At 40.5% G+C, this 16503-nt stretch overlaps 1 protein-coding gene across 4 annotated transcripts in view; it reads right to left on the minus strand.

Annotated features, from left to right (window-relative positions):
• VWA8 (von Willebrand factor A domain containing 8) overlaps nucleotides 1-16503 on the minus strand; it is a 523579-nt gene that overhangs the window by 308195 nt on the left and 198881 nt on the right. For all 4 annotated transcript variants that reach the window (XM_077297321.1, XM_077297318.1, XM_077297319.1 and 1 more), the window contains exons 18-20: nucleotides 16226-16341; nucleotides 6822-6928; nucleotides 5814-5920 (exon numbers count right to left, since the gene is read on the minus strand). In XM_077297321.1, the coding sequence (XP_077153436.1) occupies nucleotides 5814-5920; nucleotides 6822-6928; nucleotides 16226-16341 (330 nt within the window). The remainder of the gene's footprint in view (nucleotides 1-5813; nucleotides 5921-6821; nucleotides 6929-16225; nucleotides 16342-16503) is intronic.

Below are 16503 nucleotides of genomic sequence, written 5' to 3' on the forward strand. Positions count from 1 at the left end.
TGGGGTGGCTGGGGGCAGATGTTTTTAGCCAGGGGCGGCCAATAACCATGGTCCCTCTCTAGGCTATTAATATCTGCCCTCAGTCACTGGCTTTCCCACTCTGGTGGAGAAAATTGCGTGGGAGCCCACACCAATTTATTCTGGGATTTAACCCTTTAATTTAATAGCTAGAGACCCCAAATTTGACACAAAGACACTTGTTACATTAGTAAAGAGGAATATGTAATAAAAGAAGGGATATGAGATGGTTTACTGTATGTTAACCATGTCTCATATCCTGTCGGGTTTGTGAAGGAGATAGGAAAAGCCGGCAACTGAATTACCGGCTTTTCTGCTATCTAGCGCTGAATTAAATTTAAATTATATATATATATATATATATATATATATATATATATATATATATATATATATATATAAGAGAGAGAAATGGATCCATGATATGTCCATTTTGCATGCCTGCGAGAAAAAAAACGCCGTACGGATGGCACACGGATAAATTTGTGCGTAAAAATCGCATCCTCGCACTGACCAGAAACAATTCTATTGCTCATGTTCCATATGCCGGGTACTGGCTTTAAAAAAAAATTGCTTTTAAAGGGAACCTGTCAGCAGAAATGTGCTGAGTAACCTACAGACACTGTCAGGTTGGCGCCGTTATACTGATTAAAATTACACCTCGGTGATGAAATCCGCCTTGTGGTTGTTGTTTAATCTGTATTTTCAGTTTTGAGTTAACGATATGCTCATGCTCCAAGGCAGCCTGTGGGAGGTCATCATGTGGTGCTCTGCTTAGGTATTCATCTGTATGGCTTCTGACAGGTCACTGATCCCTTAGTGACCTGCCTCCTATTTTACATAATGATTATATTGAAAAAAAAAAAAACCACCAGCACTTGTCGCCTGCGCTGCAGCATGATCCGCATGTAAAATGTGCATATAATTCAGTTAATTGGTGCAATAAATAAATTATTTAAAAATAAGCCTCCTGCAAGATGGTGCTGGCTGCACAGTAGCAGCTATCGACGATCGCCAATAGACGCTACTGCGCAGGCGGCGCCATCTTGTTAGAGAAAAAAAATTGTCTCCATTTAAATTGCCAGCGCAGTAGCATCTATCTCCTGCCTCCTTAATTATTTTTTTTTCAATATATGGTATAGAATAGTCATTATGTAAAATAGATATCAGTATCCTGTCAGAAGCCATACACATGAAAACCTAATTAGAGCACCACATGAAGATCCCCCCCCCCCCCACAGGCCACCCCGGAGAACGAACCACAAGACGGATTTCACCAATCCAGGTATCATTTTAATCAGTATAAGGCTATGTGCATACGTAAGCATTCTTTGCAGAAATTTCCTGAACAAAACCGGACTTTTTCTGCAGGAAATCCGCATGTGTTTTTTCACATTTTTTTTGCGTTTTTTTGCGTTTTTTTCCGGAGCTTCCCAATGCATGAAATAGCGGGAAATCCGTGAAAAATCTGCAAAATTAATGAACATGCTGTTTCTTACCGTGATGAGTTTTTTCGCGGAAAAAAACACAGCATGAGCACAAAAATTGCGGATTGCATTCTATTAATAGGATGCTTAATGGATGCGTTTTTTTCGCGTTTTTATAGCGAAAACCGCTAAAAAAACGTGAAAAATCCGGAACGTGTGCACACAGCCTAATGGTGTCAATCTGACTGTCTGTTTTCCATTTTTTTTTTTTATAACAGAAACCAATATATGAAAAATCATTTCCCCTAGTACAGTGTCAATTAATCTGCCCTAGACCCATATAGAAGGCATTTAAAGAGAACCTGTCATCAGGGTTATACATATTAAACTAAAGGTATTGCCGTAATGGTTCTGGTATACTGATTTAATACACACTTTCAGTGAAGAAACAAGTAGCCTGTTTTTCATAAATATCATCATTAGACGTTTTGGTGTCAGTGCATCGGGGCTGGCTCGGGGGATGGACTGTGGGTAGAGTCTTTGGTTCTGCCATGGTCCCTCTACAGTCTATCCTCTTATTTAAACTCTGCTCAGGCACCGTCCGAGCTGCTCTCGATGGGCTACAAAAAAATGGTGTCATAACGACACAAGCACAGGTTGATTTCCTGCCAGTCTTCAAGAAAATGGCACCAGTGTTAACGCACGTGCAGTTTGAGATCTTCCTTCCTTGAGATTTTCCTCAAGACTGGCAGAAAAACAATTTGCGCATCCATTTTATTATGAGCTCAATCTGCACAAGTGCCGCCCGCGGCAAGAACGGGGCCGGCGCGCAATTTATATAAGGAAGAAGATAGACAGCTGAGGGGCCATGGCAAAGCCAAAGACCCTACCCACAGTCCCACCCCACAAGGCCCACCCCGATTCACAGACATCAAAACTTATAATAATAATTATAAAAACAATGCTATGGATTTCTTCACTGAAAGTGTGTATTAAATTAGTATACCAGTGCCATTATGGCAATGCCTCTACTTTAATATGTATAACTGTGAAGACAGGTTCTCGTTAAGGTAAAATCTCTTACATTGGATATTCTGACCAAACATTGTTTTAAAAATGTGTTACTAATTACAAGCAACATGATGTTGCCAAAATATGATCTTACCCACCTTCCCTCTCGATGCTGATATTTGTATTACCTAGAGGACAATATCACACTTCGATACACAAATTAGTTGGCTTAACTGCATGCATACATATTCTAAATAGAGTCTCCCTGTGATTGATGTACAGAATGCAATGATTTTCTCTTTGCCTCCCACCCCTCTTGCTTTTTCTCAAGCTAAATGATGCTTTCACTGGAGATGCGAGAAACAGGTCATGTGGAAGTAGGTCAGCCAAAGTCCTTAGAAAATTACGGCTTGGCAGTGTAGACAAGCCTCAGCCAACCCTTGTGTAAAATACGACCTCATATCACTCAGAACAGTCAATAAGCCATCAGCTATATCTCCCATCCTGTCAATACTAGTAATGGCTTCTTTCCTACCTCCTGAGTAAAACAGAGGGACAAATCAATTTATCTGCTGAAAAAATTAAGAACATAAGAAAAATTCTGGAAACATAGGTAAACCAAAGCAGCTGCCCATTACAACCAATTCTATTACTACATTTAGACTATGTGCACACGTTGCAGATTTCCTGCAGATCCGCAGCGTTTTTTTCCGCGCAGAAACACTGCAGATCCGCAAGTGATTTACAGTACAATGTAAATCAATGGCAAAAAATAATGCTGTGCTAATGGTGCGGAAAATTCCACACGGAATCCGCAGCGGATTAAAAAAAAGGACCATGTCACTTCTTTGTGTGGATCTGCAGTGCTTCTGCGTTTTCCATTCCATACAGAAATCCACAGGGATAAAAACGCATGAAATCCGCAGGAAAAAGCACACAAAATCTGCATAAAAACCGTGCAGATTTTGACCTGCGTTTTCTGCCAAGAGATGCAGAATCCACACAGAAAATTCCACAGGAAAATCCGCAACGTGTGCACATAGCCTTAGTGTGTAATCAGCTTTATATAATAAAAACTAACTGCACTATTTTGTGCTATCCCGACACCAGGACTTCTTAACCTCTATCTTTAGAGGCCTCACCAGGCAAAGCAATAATGGTGAGACCAATCACCCTATTCTAACTCCATACCAAATTATAAATATCTGTCAATTTCCCTTTTATTTGTCTCTTAAACTCTGTATAACATTAAGGCAAGGACAAATGAGTTATAATGCTGCTAAACCAGACATACGTTGCATCCAAAAAAAAAACATACAGTTTGCGTCACTTCAGTAAAAATGGTTTCCTCAGCTGCGCCACTAATTAACTTTCTAATGCATTAGTTGGAATAAATCTCATCTAAGAGTAAGTTCACACAGGACGTTTTTGCTGCTTTTTTATGCAAATTTTCAGGTGCTTTTTACAGTACCAGCAAAGCCTATGAGATTTCAGAAATCTCATGCACACACATTGGGTTTTTGTGTGATCAGTATTTTGTGCTTTGCTGCGTTTTTTCACCCATTGACTTGAATGGGTGTTGAAAAAAATGCAGGTATCATTATTTGCTGCGTTTTTGCTGCTGAAAATCCAAGGACATTAGCCTGGACAAAGAGAAAAAGAAAACGCACCAAAAATGCACCAAAAACGCACCTTCACCGGCATTTTTGACGCAGCTTCTTTCCTGCAAAGAAGATCAGGCTTTGCTGCAGAAAAAAAAAGCAGCAAAAATGCCCTGTGTGAACTTACCCTAATGTGTCTTAAGGTACCTTCACACTAAACGACTTTGCAACGATAACGATAGCGATCCGTGACGTTGCAGCGTCCTGGATAGCGATATCGTTGTGTTTGACACGCAGCAGCGATCTGGATCCTGCTGTGATATCGCTGGTCGTTGCTGAAAGTTCAGAACTTTATTTGGTCGTCAGATCGGCGTGTATCGTCGTGTTTGACAGCAAAAGCAACGATGCCAGCAATGTTTTACAATGGTAACCAGGGTAAATATCGGGTTACTAAGCGCAGGGCCGCGCTTAGTAACCCGATATTTACCCTGGTTACCATTGTAAAAGTAAAAAAAAAAAACATTACATATTCACCCTCTGATGTCTGTCACGTCCCCCGGCGTCCACGCTGCTGCTCAGAGCTTTCTGCACTAAATGTGTCAGTGCCGGCCGGAAAGCAAAGCACAGCGGTGACGTCACCGCTCTGCTGTTAGGGCCGGCGCTCACACAGTGCAGGGAAGTGGACGCCGTGGGACGCGAATGTAAGTATGTAGTGTTTGTTTTTTTACATTTAACACAGGTAACCAGGGTAAACATCGGGTTACTAAGCGCGGCCCTGCGCTTAGCAACCCGATGTTTACCCTGGTTACCCGGGGACTTCGACATCGTTGGTCGCTGGAGAGCGGTCTGTGTGACAGCTCTCCAGCGACCACACAGCGACGCTGCAGCGATCGGCATCATTGTTGATATCGCTGCAGCGTCGCTTAGTGTGAAGGTACCTTTAGTGGAAATTATACCCAGTTAACTAACAATGTAACAATGAAACAAAACAAACATGGGATAAAGAAAAAACACACACACACATATATATACATGGGGGTGCATATGTAGGTAAAGAGTTTGTATTATTTTCATAGAGGTCATGTTAGATTCATATTATTTTTTATTATAAGGCTATGTTCACACGGTGCGGTTTTTGCTGCGGATCCGCAGCGGGTTTGCACTGCGGATCCGCAGCAGTTTTCCATGTAGGTTACAGTACAATGTAACCCAATGGAAAACAGGACCCGCTGTGCCGACGATCCTTTTTTCCACAGGCAAATCCGCAGCGGTTTTGCCTGCAGAAAAAAGAAGTACCATGTCGATTCTTTCTGCGGATTCCGCTGCGGGTTTCCAGCAGCCCCAATAGGAAACTGCATTTGGAAACCCGCAGTGGAATCCGCAGAAGAAAAAGGATCAAAAACCGCAGCTAAAATCAGCGCTGAATTTAGCTGCGGTTTTTCAAAACAGGACCTGAAAAAAAAAGGATGAAAAAAAGGAACGTGTGAACGTAGCCTTATAAGTAGATAGGTAGACGAGACCTGATTGAATAGACACAGCGGTCACCAGACATTAACCAAATGAAGGATTTTTTGCTTTTTATTAGGGAGTTATGCAAGATTAGGTGTATTCAAGAAAACCATGCACATTTGATAATCAAAATATTATTTAAACTGTATACCTTCTTCTGCACCCTCATATGTGTGCGTGTATACACACACAGACATACATTTATCATTGTATGGATGTATACATTTACATTGGCATTGCTTCTTACCTGTGCATTTTCATAAAACAGGACATCCGGCACTTTCATCTTCTCATAGGCATTATATACTGGTACAGTAACATTTCCAAGTCTTAATATACCAGATTTTATTTCACCTAGAAAAATAGCATTAAGTATTACAACAATGTACAATAATGAATTCTCCCTCTTACACATATGTTGAATATATTTATTTAAAAAAAAGAAACAACACAAAAAGCAAAATAGCAAACACATTTTGTCATTGGTACATACAAGTAAAAATGCTGGTTTGCACAGTGTTTTCTACGGGGAAATTGCCCATGAGCCCTGTTCGCCAATAAATGCAGAGCTGCCCATAGACTGCAAGTGAACGAAACACAGAGTAGCATTCGGGACTTTCTAATGCTCCTGTAGACTTGAATGGAAAGAGCAGTGTATGGGGAGTACTGCCACTGGGAATCAGAAAACAAGGGTTCAAGGGACTATTGCTCTCTTGATAGGCTAGACTTGCAAGGGTGAGGATTGCACATATCATGTATATAATGAAAGTACCCACTTCCCCTACCTTTGTGAAGCCTTTCTAGTCAATAATTAGCCATTGAATGCTCTGCTGCAGGATTTTAATCCATGATGGCATAGTGTGTTACCAGTGGTAATGTTTGGGACCGTGATCCCAGCTCTCTTCAGAGCAGAGACGCCCCTGCGCATAAGCAGGATAAAGACACTGACCACAGAAGGGCGAATAAGGCACCCATAACCGTGCGAGTGCATGGCACATGCGTGGGATTATGTCACAGAGCAGGGATTTTTCTCCAGGCACTGCACGCCCTGAAGCCTGTAAGAAATCATTAATCTAAAACATTTAAAGTGCATTTCTCAACTTCTAGATCGCAGCTATGGGGCATACAGGCAAGACCAGTTTAACCATTCTATTACCTGTATGCCCATAGTAATAGATTAAAAGAGTCCCAGGCGGTGACAGATTCCCTTTCAAGTGAGAATTACAACAATATAATAAAAGACAAATATACTTACAGCTGTAATCTTGATTTTGAAGAGTTTCCATTTCTGCACTAATTTCCTCTATGCCTGAATCCATCAGTGCTTTATGTAGAGATGATCGAGCCAGACTTGGCAAAAATCTAGGAAGTCATTACAATAACGTGTATTGAAAATGAGATCCAATTAATAAAGAGAGAAACGAAGTACATACAATGTATTAGAAATGTGTAGTTAATCCAAAAACTATCCAGGATGCCTTCCAATCGCTGAAAATAAAATAAAATCTAGTGAAACAAACTCTTTATTATGCTGTACAGTAACCCTTTTCATTTGAATGGATCTCGCTGCCACCTTTACACTTTCCTTTTTAAAGGAGTTAAAGGTGTGAATACACAGTGAAGGAAATAATTATTTGATCCCTTGCTGATTAGCCTACACTTAAAAGTATAGACTGTTCATGTTCTTTGTCAGTGGGCAAAATTACAATATCAGCAAGGGATCAAATGATTATTTCCATCACACACACACACATAATATATATATGTGTATATATATATATATATATATATATATATATATATATATATATATATATATATATATGCACATGCATACATACATACACACACACACAGTACAGACCAAAAGTTTGGACACAACTTCTCATTTAAAGATTGTTCTGTATTTTCAGGACTATGAAAATTGTACATTCACACTGAAGGCATCAAAACTATGAATTAACACATGTGGAATTATATACTTAACAAAAAAGAATGAAACAACTGAAATTATGTCTTATATTCTAGGTTCTCCAAAGTAGCCACCTTTTGCTTTGATGACTGCTTTGTACACTCTTGGCATTCTCTTGATGAGCGTCAAGAGGTAGTCACCGGGAATGGTCTTCCAACAATCTTGAAGGGAGATGCTTAGCACTTGTTGGCCCTTTTGCCTTTACTTTGCAGTCCAGCTCACCCCAAACCATCTCGATTGGGTTCAGTTCTGGTGACTGTGGAGGCCAGGTCATCTGGAGTAGCACCCCATCACTCTCCTTCTTGGTCAAATAGCCCTTACATAGCCTGGAGGTGTGTTTGGGGTCAAAGTCCTGTTGAAAAATAAATGATGGTCCAAATAAACGCAAACCGGATGGAATAGCATGCTGCTGCAAGATGCTGTGGTAGCCATGCTGGTTCAGTATGCCTTTAATTTTGAATAAATCCCCAAAAGTGTCACCAGCAAAGCACCCCCACACCATCACACCTCCTCCTCCTCATGCTTCACGGTGGGAACCAGGCATGCAGAGTCCATCCGTTCACGGTGGTTGGAACCAAAGATCTCAAATTTGGACTCATCAGACCAAAGCACAGATTTCCACTGGTCTAATGTCCATTCCTTGTGTTCTTTAGCCCAAACAAGTCTCTTCTGCTTGTTGCCTGTCCTTAGCAGTGGTTTCCTAGCAGCTATTTTACCATGAAGGCCTGCTGCACAAAGTCTCCTCTTAACAGTTGTTGTAGAGATGTGTCTGTTGCTAGAACTCTGTGTGGCATTCACCTGGTCTCTAATCTGAGCTACTATTAACCTGTGATTTCTGAGGCTGGTGACTCGGATAAATTTATCCTCAGAAGCAGAGGTGACTCTTGGTCTTCCTTTCCTGGGGCGGTCCTCATGTGAGCCAGTTTCTTTGTAGCGCTCTATGGTTTTTGCAACTTTACTTGGGGACATTTTCAAAGTTTTCCCAATTTTTCAGACTGACTGACCTTTATTTCTTAAAGTAATGATGGCCACTAGTTTTTCTTTCCTTAGCTGCATTTTTCTTGACATAATACAAATTCTAACAGTCTATTCAGTAGGACTATCAGCTGTGTATCCACCAGACTTCTGTACAACACAACTGATGGTCCCAACACCACTTATAAGGCAAGAAATACCACTTATTAAACCTGACAGGGCACACCTGTGAAGTGAAAACCATTTCCGGTGACTACCTCTGAAGCTCATCAAGAGAATGCCAAGAGTGTGCAAAGCAGTCATAAAAGCAAAAGGTTGCTACTTTGAAGAACCTAGAATATAAGACATAATTTCAGTTGTTTCACACTTTTTTGTTAAGTATATAATTCCACGTGTTAATTCATAGTTTTGATGCCTTCAGTGTGAATGTACAATTTTCATAGTCCTGAAAATACAGAGAAATCTTTAAATGAGAAGGTGTGTCCAAACTTTTGGTCTGTACTGTATGTTTTGGTTGTGCTCAAAAGTTTGTTGGGTGAAGCCATTTATTGTCAAACTACTGTGTTTTCGCTTTCTAAATCTTTCATATTTACAACCCAAAACATCCAAATGACCCCCCTGATCAAAAGTTCACATACCCCATTTCTTAATACAGTGTATTGCCCCCTCTAACATCAATGACAGCTTGAAGTCTTTGTGTGGTAGTTGTGGATGAGGTTTATTTTCTCAGATGGTAAAGCTGCCCACTCTTCTTGGCAAAAAGCCTCCAGTTCCTGTAAATTCCCAGGCTGTCTAGCAAACTGTACGCTTGAGATCTCCCCAGAGTGGCTCAATGATATTGAGGTGAGGAGACTGAGATGGCCACTCCTGAACCTTCACTTTGTTCTGCTGTAGCCAATGACAGGTCGACTTGGCTTTGTGTTTTGGATCGTTGTCATGTTGGAACGTCTGGGCTGATGAGTGAAAATTTGCCTCCAGTATTTGCTGATAACATGTTGCATTCATCTTTCCTTCAACTTTGACCAAGTTCCCTATGCCTTTGTAGCTCACACATCCCCAAAACATCAGCGATCCACCTCTGTGCTTTACAGTAGGAATGGTGTTCCTTTCATCATAGGCCTTGTTGACCTCTCTCTAAATGTAACGTTCATGGCTGTGGCGAAAAAGTTCAATTTTGGTCTCATCAATCCAAATTACCTTGTTCCAGGAGTTTTGAGGCTTGTCTCTGTGCTGTTTTGAGTGTTGTAGGCGAGATACTTTTTGGCATTTGCGCATTAATGGCTTTCTTCTGGCGACTCGACCATGCCGCCCATTTTTCTTCAAGTGCTTCCTTATTGTGCATCTTGAAACAGCCACACCGCTAGTTTTCAGAGAGTCCTGTATTTCAGCTGATGTTAATTGTGGGTTTTTCTTTGCATCCCAAACAATTTGCCTAGCAGTTGTAGACAACCTTTTTGTTTGTCTACCTGACGTGGTTTTGTTTTTACAGAGCCCCTGATTTTCCATTTGTTGATCACAGAATGAACACTACTGACTGGCATTATCAATTTCTTGGATATCTTTTTGCATCCCTTTCCTGTTTTAAACAGTTCAGCTACCTTTTCCCGTAGATCCCTTGACTATTCTTTTCCTTTCCATATGACTCACAATCCAGAAACGTCAGTGGCTGGAGAAAAGATGCAAGAGTTTGTCTGGATCCCAGAAACTCACTCACCTTTTATGAACACACACTGATTACAAGCAAACAGGTCACAGGTGAGGATGTTACCTTTAGTAGCCATTCAAACCCATTTGTGTCAACTTCTGTGCATGTTATCAGGCCAAAATCACCAGGGTATGTGAACTTGTGATCAGGGTCATTTGGATGTTTTGGGATGTCATTATGATTGAAAAAGTGAAAACGCGGTAGTTTGACAATAAATGGCTTCACCCTACCACTAACCATGAGTGGAGAAAAAGTTTTGGTGTTATTATTCATATTCTCTGAATAAAAGCCAAGAAAGCAAAAATTCTGCTGGGGTATGTAAACTTTTGAGCACAACTGTATATATTCATACATATATATTGTAAGGTGGCAGTTGGACAGGTTCTGGACAAGAGGTTTATGTCCCCGAGATGCCAAGTCTCAGTGATGTAGGACCCGGAGAAGCAGGCTCCAGCGCATACAATGATGAGTGATGAGAGATTTTTCTATGGGTTCAGATTCACAGGTTCAAATTTTACGAGCAGATGAAAGAGCTGGGAGGGATTGGCTGCTCGCTTACCTCTAGTTCCACGTCTTGGAATGGGCTATAAAAGGCAGCTCACCTGCCTCTTTTAATCTCTGTGAGTGGAGGTGTGTAGACCTCCAGTGTTGTCTGTTTTTGCTAAGACAAAGAGAAAAGGCGCTTCAAGTGTGTTACCCTCAATGTGGGCCACAGCAAGCAAAGGACTATATATGCTCACCTGCCTTGGTTGTGACCTGGCACAACTCTGTATTTGTAAGAATGAAGGGCTGCTGCTCCGACCGCTGACCCACACGCTGGTGGGACAAGATTTCCGCGCGGTGCAACAGAGTTAAGACAAGGGTGTATGTTCTCTGGGTCTATAGTCAGTCATACTTAATGTGTTTTGAAGTCGTGTTGACTTCTCCATCAGATATAGTATGCTATACAGAGCCACCTTTCTTATATAGGGGAGGGAAGAAACTTGCTTTTCCTACATATTTTTTCCTTGGGTCTAGTATTTCCCCTGCTTTTTTGAAGAAACTTCTTGACAGCTTAAAACAAATAGGGTAATTAAAACCAACAACTTATACAAGTCACATGTGTAAAATTTGCAACAAAGAACTATTTGTTGCATACAAATGTGAACTATCTTGACTATATGTAGGATGTCTTAAAATTGTCAAAAAATAATAACAATAATAAAAACAAATTTTCTCTTTTTATCCTTCCTTTTCCCATTTTTTTTGTTACCAAATTTTATATTTGGAGACTCCTCCAGACTGTGCATCTGCTGGAACTGGAAAACCTATCTTGGGCTTTCAATGGTTTCATTTAACCCTTCAACTACTAGTGTGGATAACTTGAAAATCCAGTAGGACTCTCAATTTATTAGTTTCTGATATCTACTTGTAATGTGATCAGGTATGTGTTCTAAAATAGAACGTCTTAGACTTGGGCTGTGTTTCTTTTGCTCTTTTATTTAGTTTTATAATCAAGCAGCATTTACACTTACAATCATGCAGGATTTACACTTACATTGCTGCACTGAAAACATCCGTTTCATTGTGGAGAAAAAAGGATAATCCCCCTGGTCTAATTTTGGTTGTATTATTCATTAGTTTGTTACAACTGGGGGCTACATGATTTTCAAGGGTAATATTTCACTTAAAAATGTTCCCTGGATTTGGGGGGTAGAACATTTGACAGTAAACAGTAACTTTGAATAATGAAGCAATGTTTGAACAATGCAGTTCTGATTGATTTGAATGACCTGTTGAAGGTTGTTATAAACGCTGTATTTCAATTGCTATCATCCGGTTCAGATTTGACCTTCTTATCGTTTCTCATTGTTCTGATGTTGTTTTTGATTAAATTTCTCATTTTGTTGGGGTTTTTTTGGAAAAGCATTCTGACTATTTGAAATTGTTTGTGCAATTAAAAGCATCTTTGAGAATATTTTTAGGGAATCCTTTTTCATGGAATATTATTTCCAATATTTTTGATTTGCTCAAAAAAATCTGTATCTAGAGTACAGTTCTTCCTAATCCATCAATATTGTCCATATGGAATATATTTGATCCATATGGGAAAGTGGCAGCTAGAAAACAAAAGATAGCTGTTGACATCAACGCTTTTGAAGTGTATAGAAGTTACAATACTCCCCCCTTACTGTCTTGATATTTTCATGCCTAAAAAAAAAAATCGATACTATAAAAAAAATTGGTACATTTTATTCTCCAGTGATTGTTATTTAGTTCATCCATAAATTGTTGTGCTTCAATTTCGGTGCTAGACCCTATGAAAAACAAATCATCTATAAATGTTTTTTTTAAAAAAAAAAAAAATGTAGGAATGAATAAAGCTCCCGAGAACATACACCCTTTTCTTCAATTTAGATTGTGAGCCCCAATGGGGACAGTGATGATAATGTGTGAAAACTGTAAAGCGCTGCGGAATATGTTAGCGCTATATAAAAATAAAGATTATTACCCGTATTTTCCGGCGTAGAAGACGACTTTTTAACCCCTAAAAATTGTCCCAAAAGTCGGGGGTCGTCTTATACGCCAGGTACGGCATGTGCAGGGAGCGATCCTGGATGTTCCCAGGGTCTGAAGGAGAGGAAACTCTCCTTCAGGCCCTGGGATCCATATTCATGTAAAAAATAAAGAATAAAAATAAAAAATCTGTATATACTCACCCCTCCGAGAAGCCTGGCTGTCACCGCTGCAAGCGTCTGCCTCCATTCCTAAGAATTGCAGAGCGTGAAGGACCTTCGATGACGTCACGGTAGGGTGACCGGTCACATGAGCGGTCACGGACCAATCACAGGACTGCGACGTCATCGAGGGTCCTTCATGCTCTGCAATTCTTAGGAACGGAGGCAGACGCTCGCAGCGGTGACAGCCAGGCTTCTCGGAGGGGTGAGTATATACATATTTTTTTTTTTTTATTCTTTATTTTTAACATGAATATGGATCCCAGGGCCTGAAGGAGAGTCTCCTCTCCTTCAGACCCTGGGAACCACACGCCGTATAAGATGACTGGGCGTATAAGATGACCCCCGTCTTATACAGCGGGCATATCCCAAATTCCATATTTTATATGGAAAAGTTGGGGGTCGTCTTATACGCCCAGTCGTCTTATACACCAGAAAATATGGTATTTATTATTATTCAATCTGTAGCTGCACCAGGAAATTACCGCTCTTTTTTCATGCTTAGTCTGATTTTGCAAACGACTAAAGAGCTGGACACTAACCTGAGTCAGAGAACCGGCACGACTGTATGGACTATTAACTTTAGGTTTTCCCTTTGTGCAGGAAAAGGCGGTTTTGTTTGCTATCCTAACTGGTTTATGGACACTTAATAAACCGCTTCTTTGTTTGAACTGAAGAAACCAGATCCCTGTGTGTGGCAATCAACTTCTATTAAACGCCATTCATTTGTGATGTGCACGATTAGGAGATGATTGAATGCACTTGGATAAGGATAATACATATTAATATTCTTCCATCTGGAATACAGAACCGTATTACTAAATGGAATAGATTGATGTGTCTGAATAAAAATGATTTCCCCAAAAAGATAAGTGATCAGAAGTTGCTTTCCAACCACTCATTGAGACCAAGCTGTCAAGTTTGTATATATCCAAAACAGCTCTCATCTTTTCCTCCTTTGCAATGATCCTGTCTCATTTCAATTGGTGTGACCATGAATAACAAAAAAATCCCAGTTATGTGCTTGTAAAGCATAGCTGGAGATGTGTTCAACGTATCCATTGACAAGATACCAGCAGTGCTTATTTACTCTAGTAGGTAGAGGAGACAAATAAGGTACGAGCGACATCCTGTAAAACACACTAAGGCTACTTTCACACATCAGGTTTTCAGTGTCAGGCTAAATCCGGCGAATGTTGGAAAAACTGGATCCGATGCAGATTGTGAAAAACTGATGCGACGGATCAGTTTTTTTGACGGATCCGGCTAGCATATCTAGATTATTGGATAAAAAAAAATTTGGAGCATGCTCAGTTTAAAAAACCGGATCAGGCCACCGGGAACCACCTTTTTCCGGATCCGGCACCTTCCGGCTCCCATAGGCTTCCATTCTAGCAAACAGCCGGAAGCACCGGATCCAGCCCTTCAGGCTTTTTCGCCGGAGACAAAAAACGGTGCTATGGACGTTTTTTCAAGAAACCGGAAGAGGCAGATTTTCCGGTGAAAACCGGACGAAACGCAATGTCATCCGGTGCAATCCGGCACTAATACAAGTCTATGGGGAAAAAAACCTGATCCGGCGGCAACTTTCGCCTGATCCGTTTTTTTTGAAAATTAGCCGGATTTAGGCTGGTTTCACACTTGCGTTTTTATCTGCATGCGTTTTTAAAAAAAACGCATGTGTGAAAAACGCATGTAAACGCGGTAAAACGCATGCGTTTTTTAGACGCATGCGTTTTTATAGAAAAACACAAGAAAACACAAGAAAACCCTAACCCTACCCCTACCCCTAACCCTAAACGTGACTGAAATACGTGGCACTGAAATACGTGCAACTGAAATACGTGGTACTTAAATACGTGGCATGTGGCACGTAAATACGTGGCACGTGGCACTTAAATACGTGGCACGTGGCACTTAAATATGTGCCACGTGGCACTTAAATACGTGGCACGTGGCACTTTAATACGTGGCACGTGGCACTTTAATACGTGGCACGTGGCACTTAAATATGTGGCACGTGGCACTTAAATACGTGGCACTTAAATATGTGCCACGTGGCACTTAAATACGTGGCACGTGGCACTTAAATACGTGGCACGTGGCACTTAAATACGTGGCATGTGGCACTTAAATACGTGGCACGTGGCACTTAAATACGTGGCACTTAAATATGTGCCACGTGGCACTTAAATACGTGATACGTGGCACTTAAATACGTGGCAATATGACTGTCAGAAAATGTTCATTAAACGGTTAGGGGTGAGGTTAGGGGTAGAGTTAGGGTTAGGGTTTGGATCCCTTTATCACCTTGATGGTGGTGGGTGGCTTTTCAGTGTGTTTTCTGGTTTTTTTCTATAAAAACGCATGCGTTTTTAGCGCAAACAAACGCATGTGCTTAAAAACGCATGCGTTTACATAGACAGCAATGCATTTTTTTGCCGCGAAAAAACGCATGCGTTTTTTCGCGGCAAAAAAACGCGCAAGAAAATACTGCAGGTAGCATTTTTGAAAATGAACGAATGCAGACAAAAAACGCATGCGTTTGAAAACGCGACCAAACGCATGTGCAAAAAAACGCATGCGTTTTCAATGTTAAATATAGGAAAAAAAACGCATGCGTTTTTTGTGCAAAAAACGCTGCAGACAAAAACGCAAGTGTGAAACCAGCCTTAGCCTGACACTGAAAACCTGATGTGTGAAAGTAGCCTAACATGTAATGTGATAAGCTACATATGATGAGCGGTAATTCAAGATGTGATTTGAAAGCTCTCTCCTTTATGTGTTTCCGAGCTTTTAAAGCTGAGCACAATTTGCTGTTTTCTGCTTTGTTAATCATAGATGGAGGTGTAGGGATAGCAAGCAGAGAGGGTGCACAGAGCGTGACATAAGGCCCACTGCTTGCCGCTGAATAACAAATAGCGCAGGACATGACTAAGGTTTAGTTTTAGAGGTATGCAGGGCAGCAGGACTTTTATAGAGAGATTGTATGGAGAGAGTAACAACATGGTAATGCTGGAAAACCTGGTGACAATTTTGTGCCTTCCTAACGGCTTGATACTATTTGCTTTTTTTCCATAAGTGCTATTTGTTATTATTTCTTGTTGAGTATTATAGTACTATGAAATCACTAGGATTCAAGAATCCATGTAACAAAAGCACTGCCCCAGTATAGAGCCCCAATCACTGACATGTTTCGCCACATTTATGGCATAATCAGGGGACTGGGATACACAATTGATAGTAACAAACTTTATACATATACAAGGTAACAGGGCGACAAAACTCACCTTGAGAGGCATGCCTTGTTAACAGCATGATGAAGACTCTCATCTGGATACTGAGACAATCGTCTGCAGATTCTAAGTAGCTGTCTTGTAGATAATGATGAAGCTAAAGATTGTGTCTGTCATGGAAATCAGAATAATAAATAATAAATAATAAACTATATTTTAATTATATTTAATGCAGATGGTTGCTGGTCACCAATTTAGGAACATGAAATAAGTTCTAAGTTTGAGGTTTCATACATACCATTCCATTGCTCTGTTTAAAGGAACAGAAACAT

This window comes from Ranitomeya variabilis, chromosome 3 (genome assembly GCF_051348905.1).
Source record: "Ranitomeya variabilis isolate aRanVar5 chromosome 3, aRanVar5.hap1, whole genome shotgun sequence".
In the NCBI taxonomy this organism is placed as follows: Eukaryota; Metazoa; Chordata; class Amphibia; order Anura; family Dendrobatidae; genus Ranitomeya; species Ranitomeya variabilis.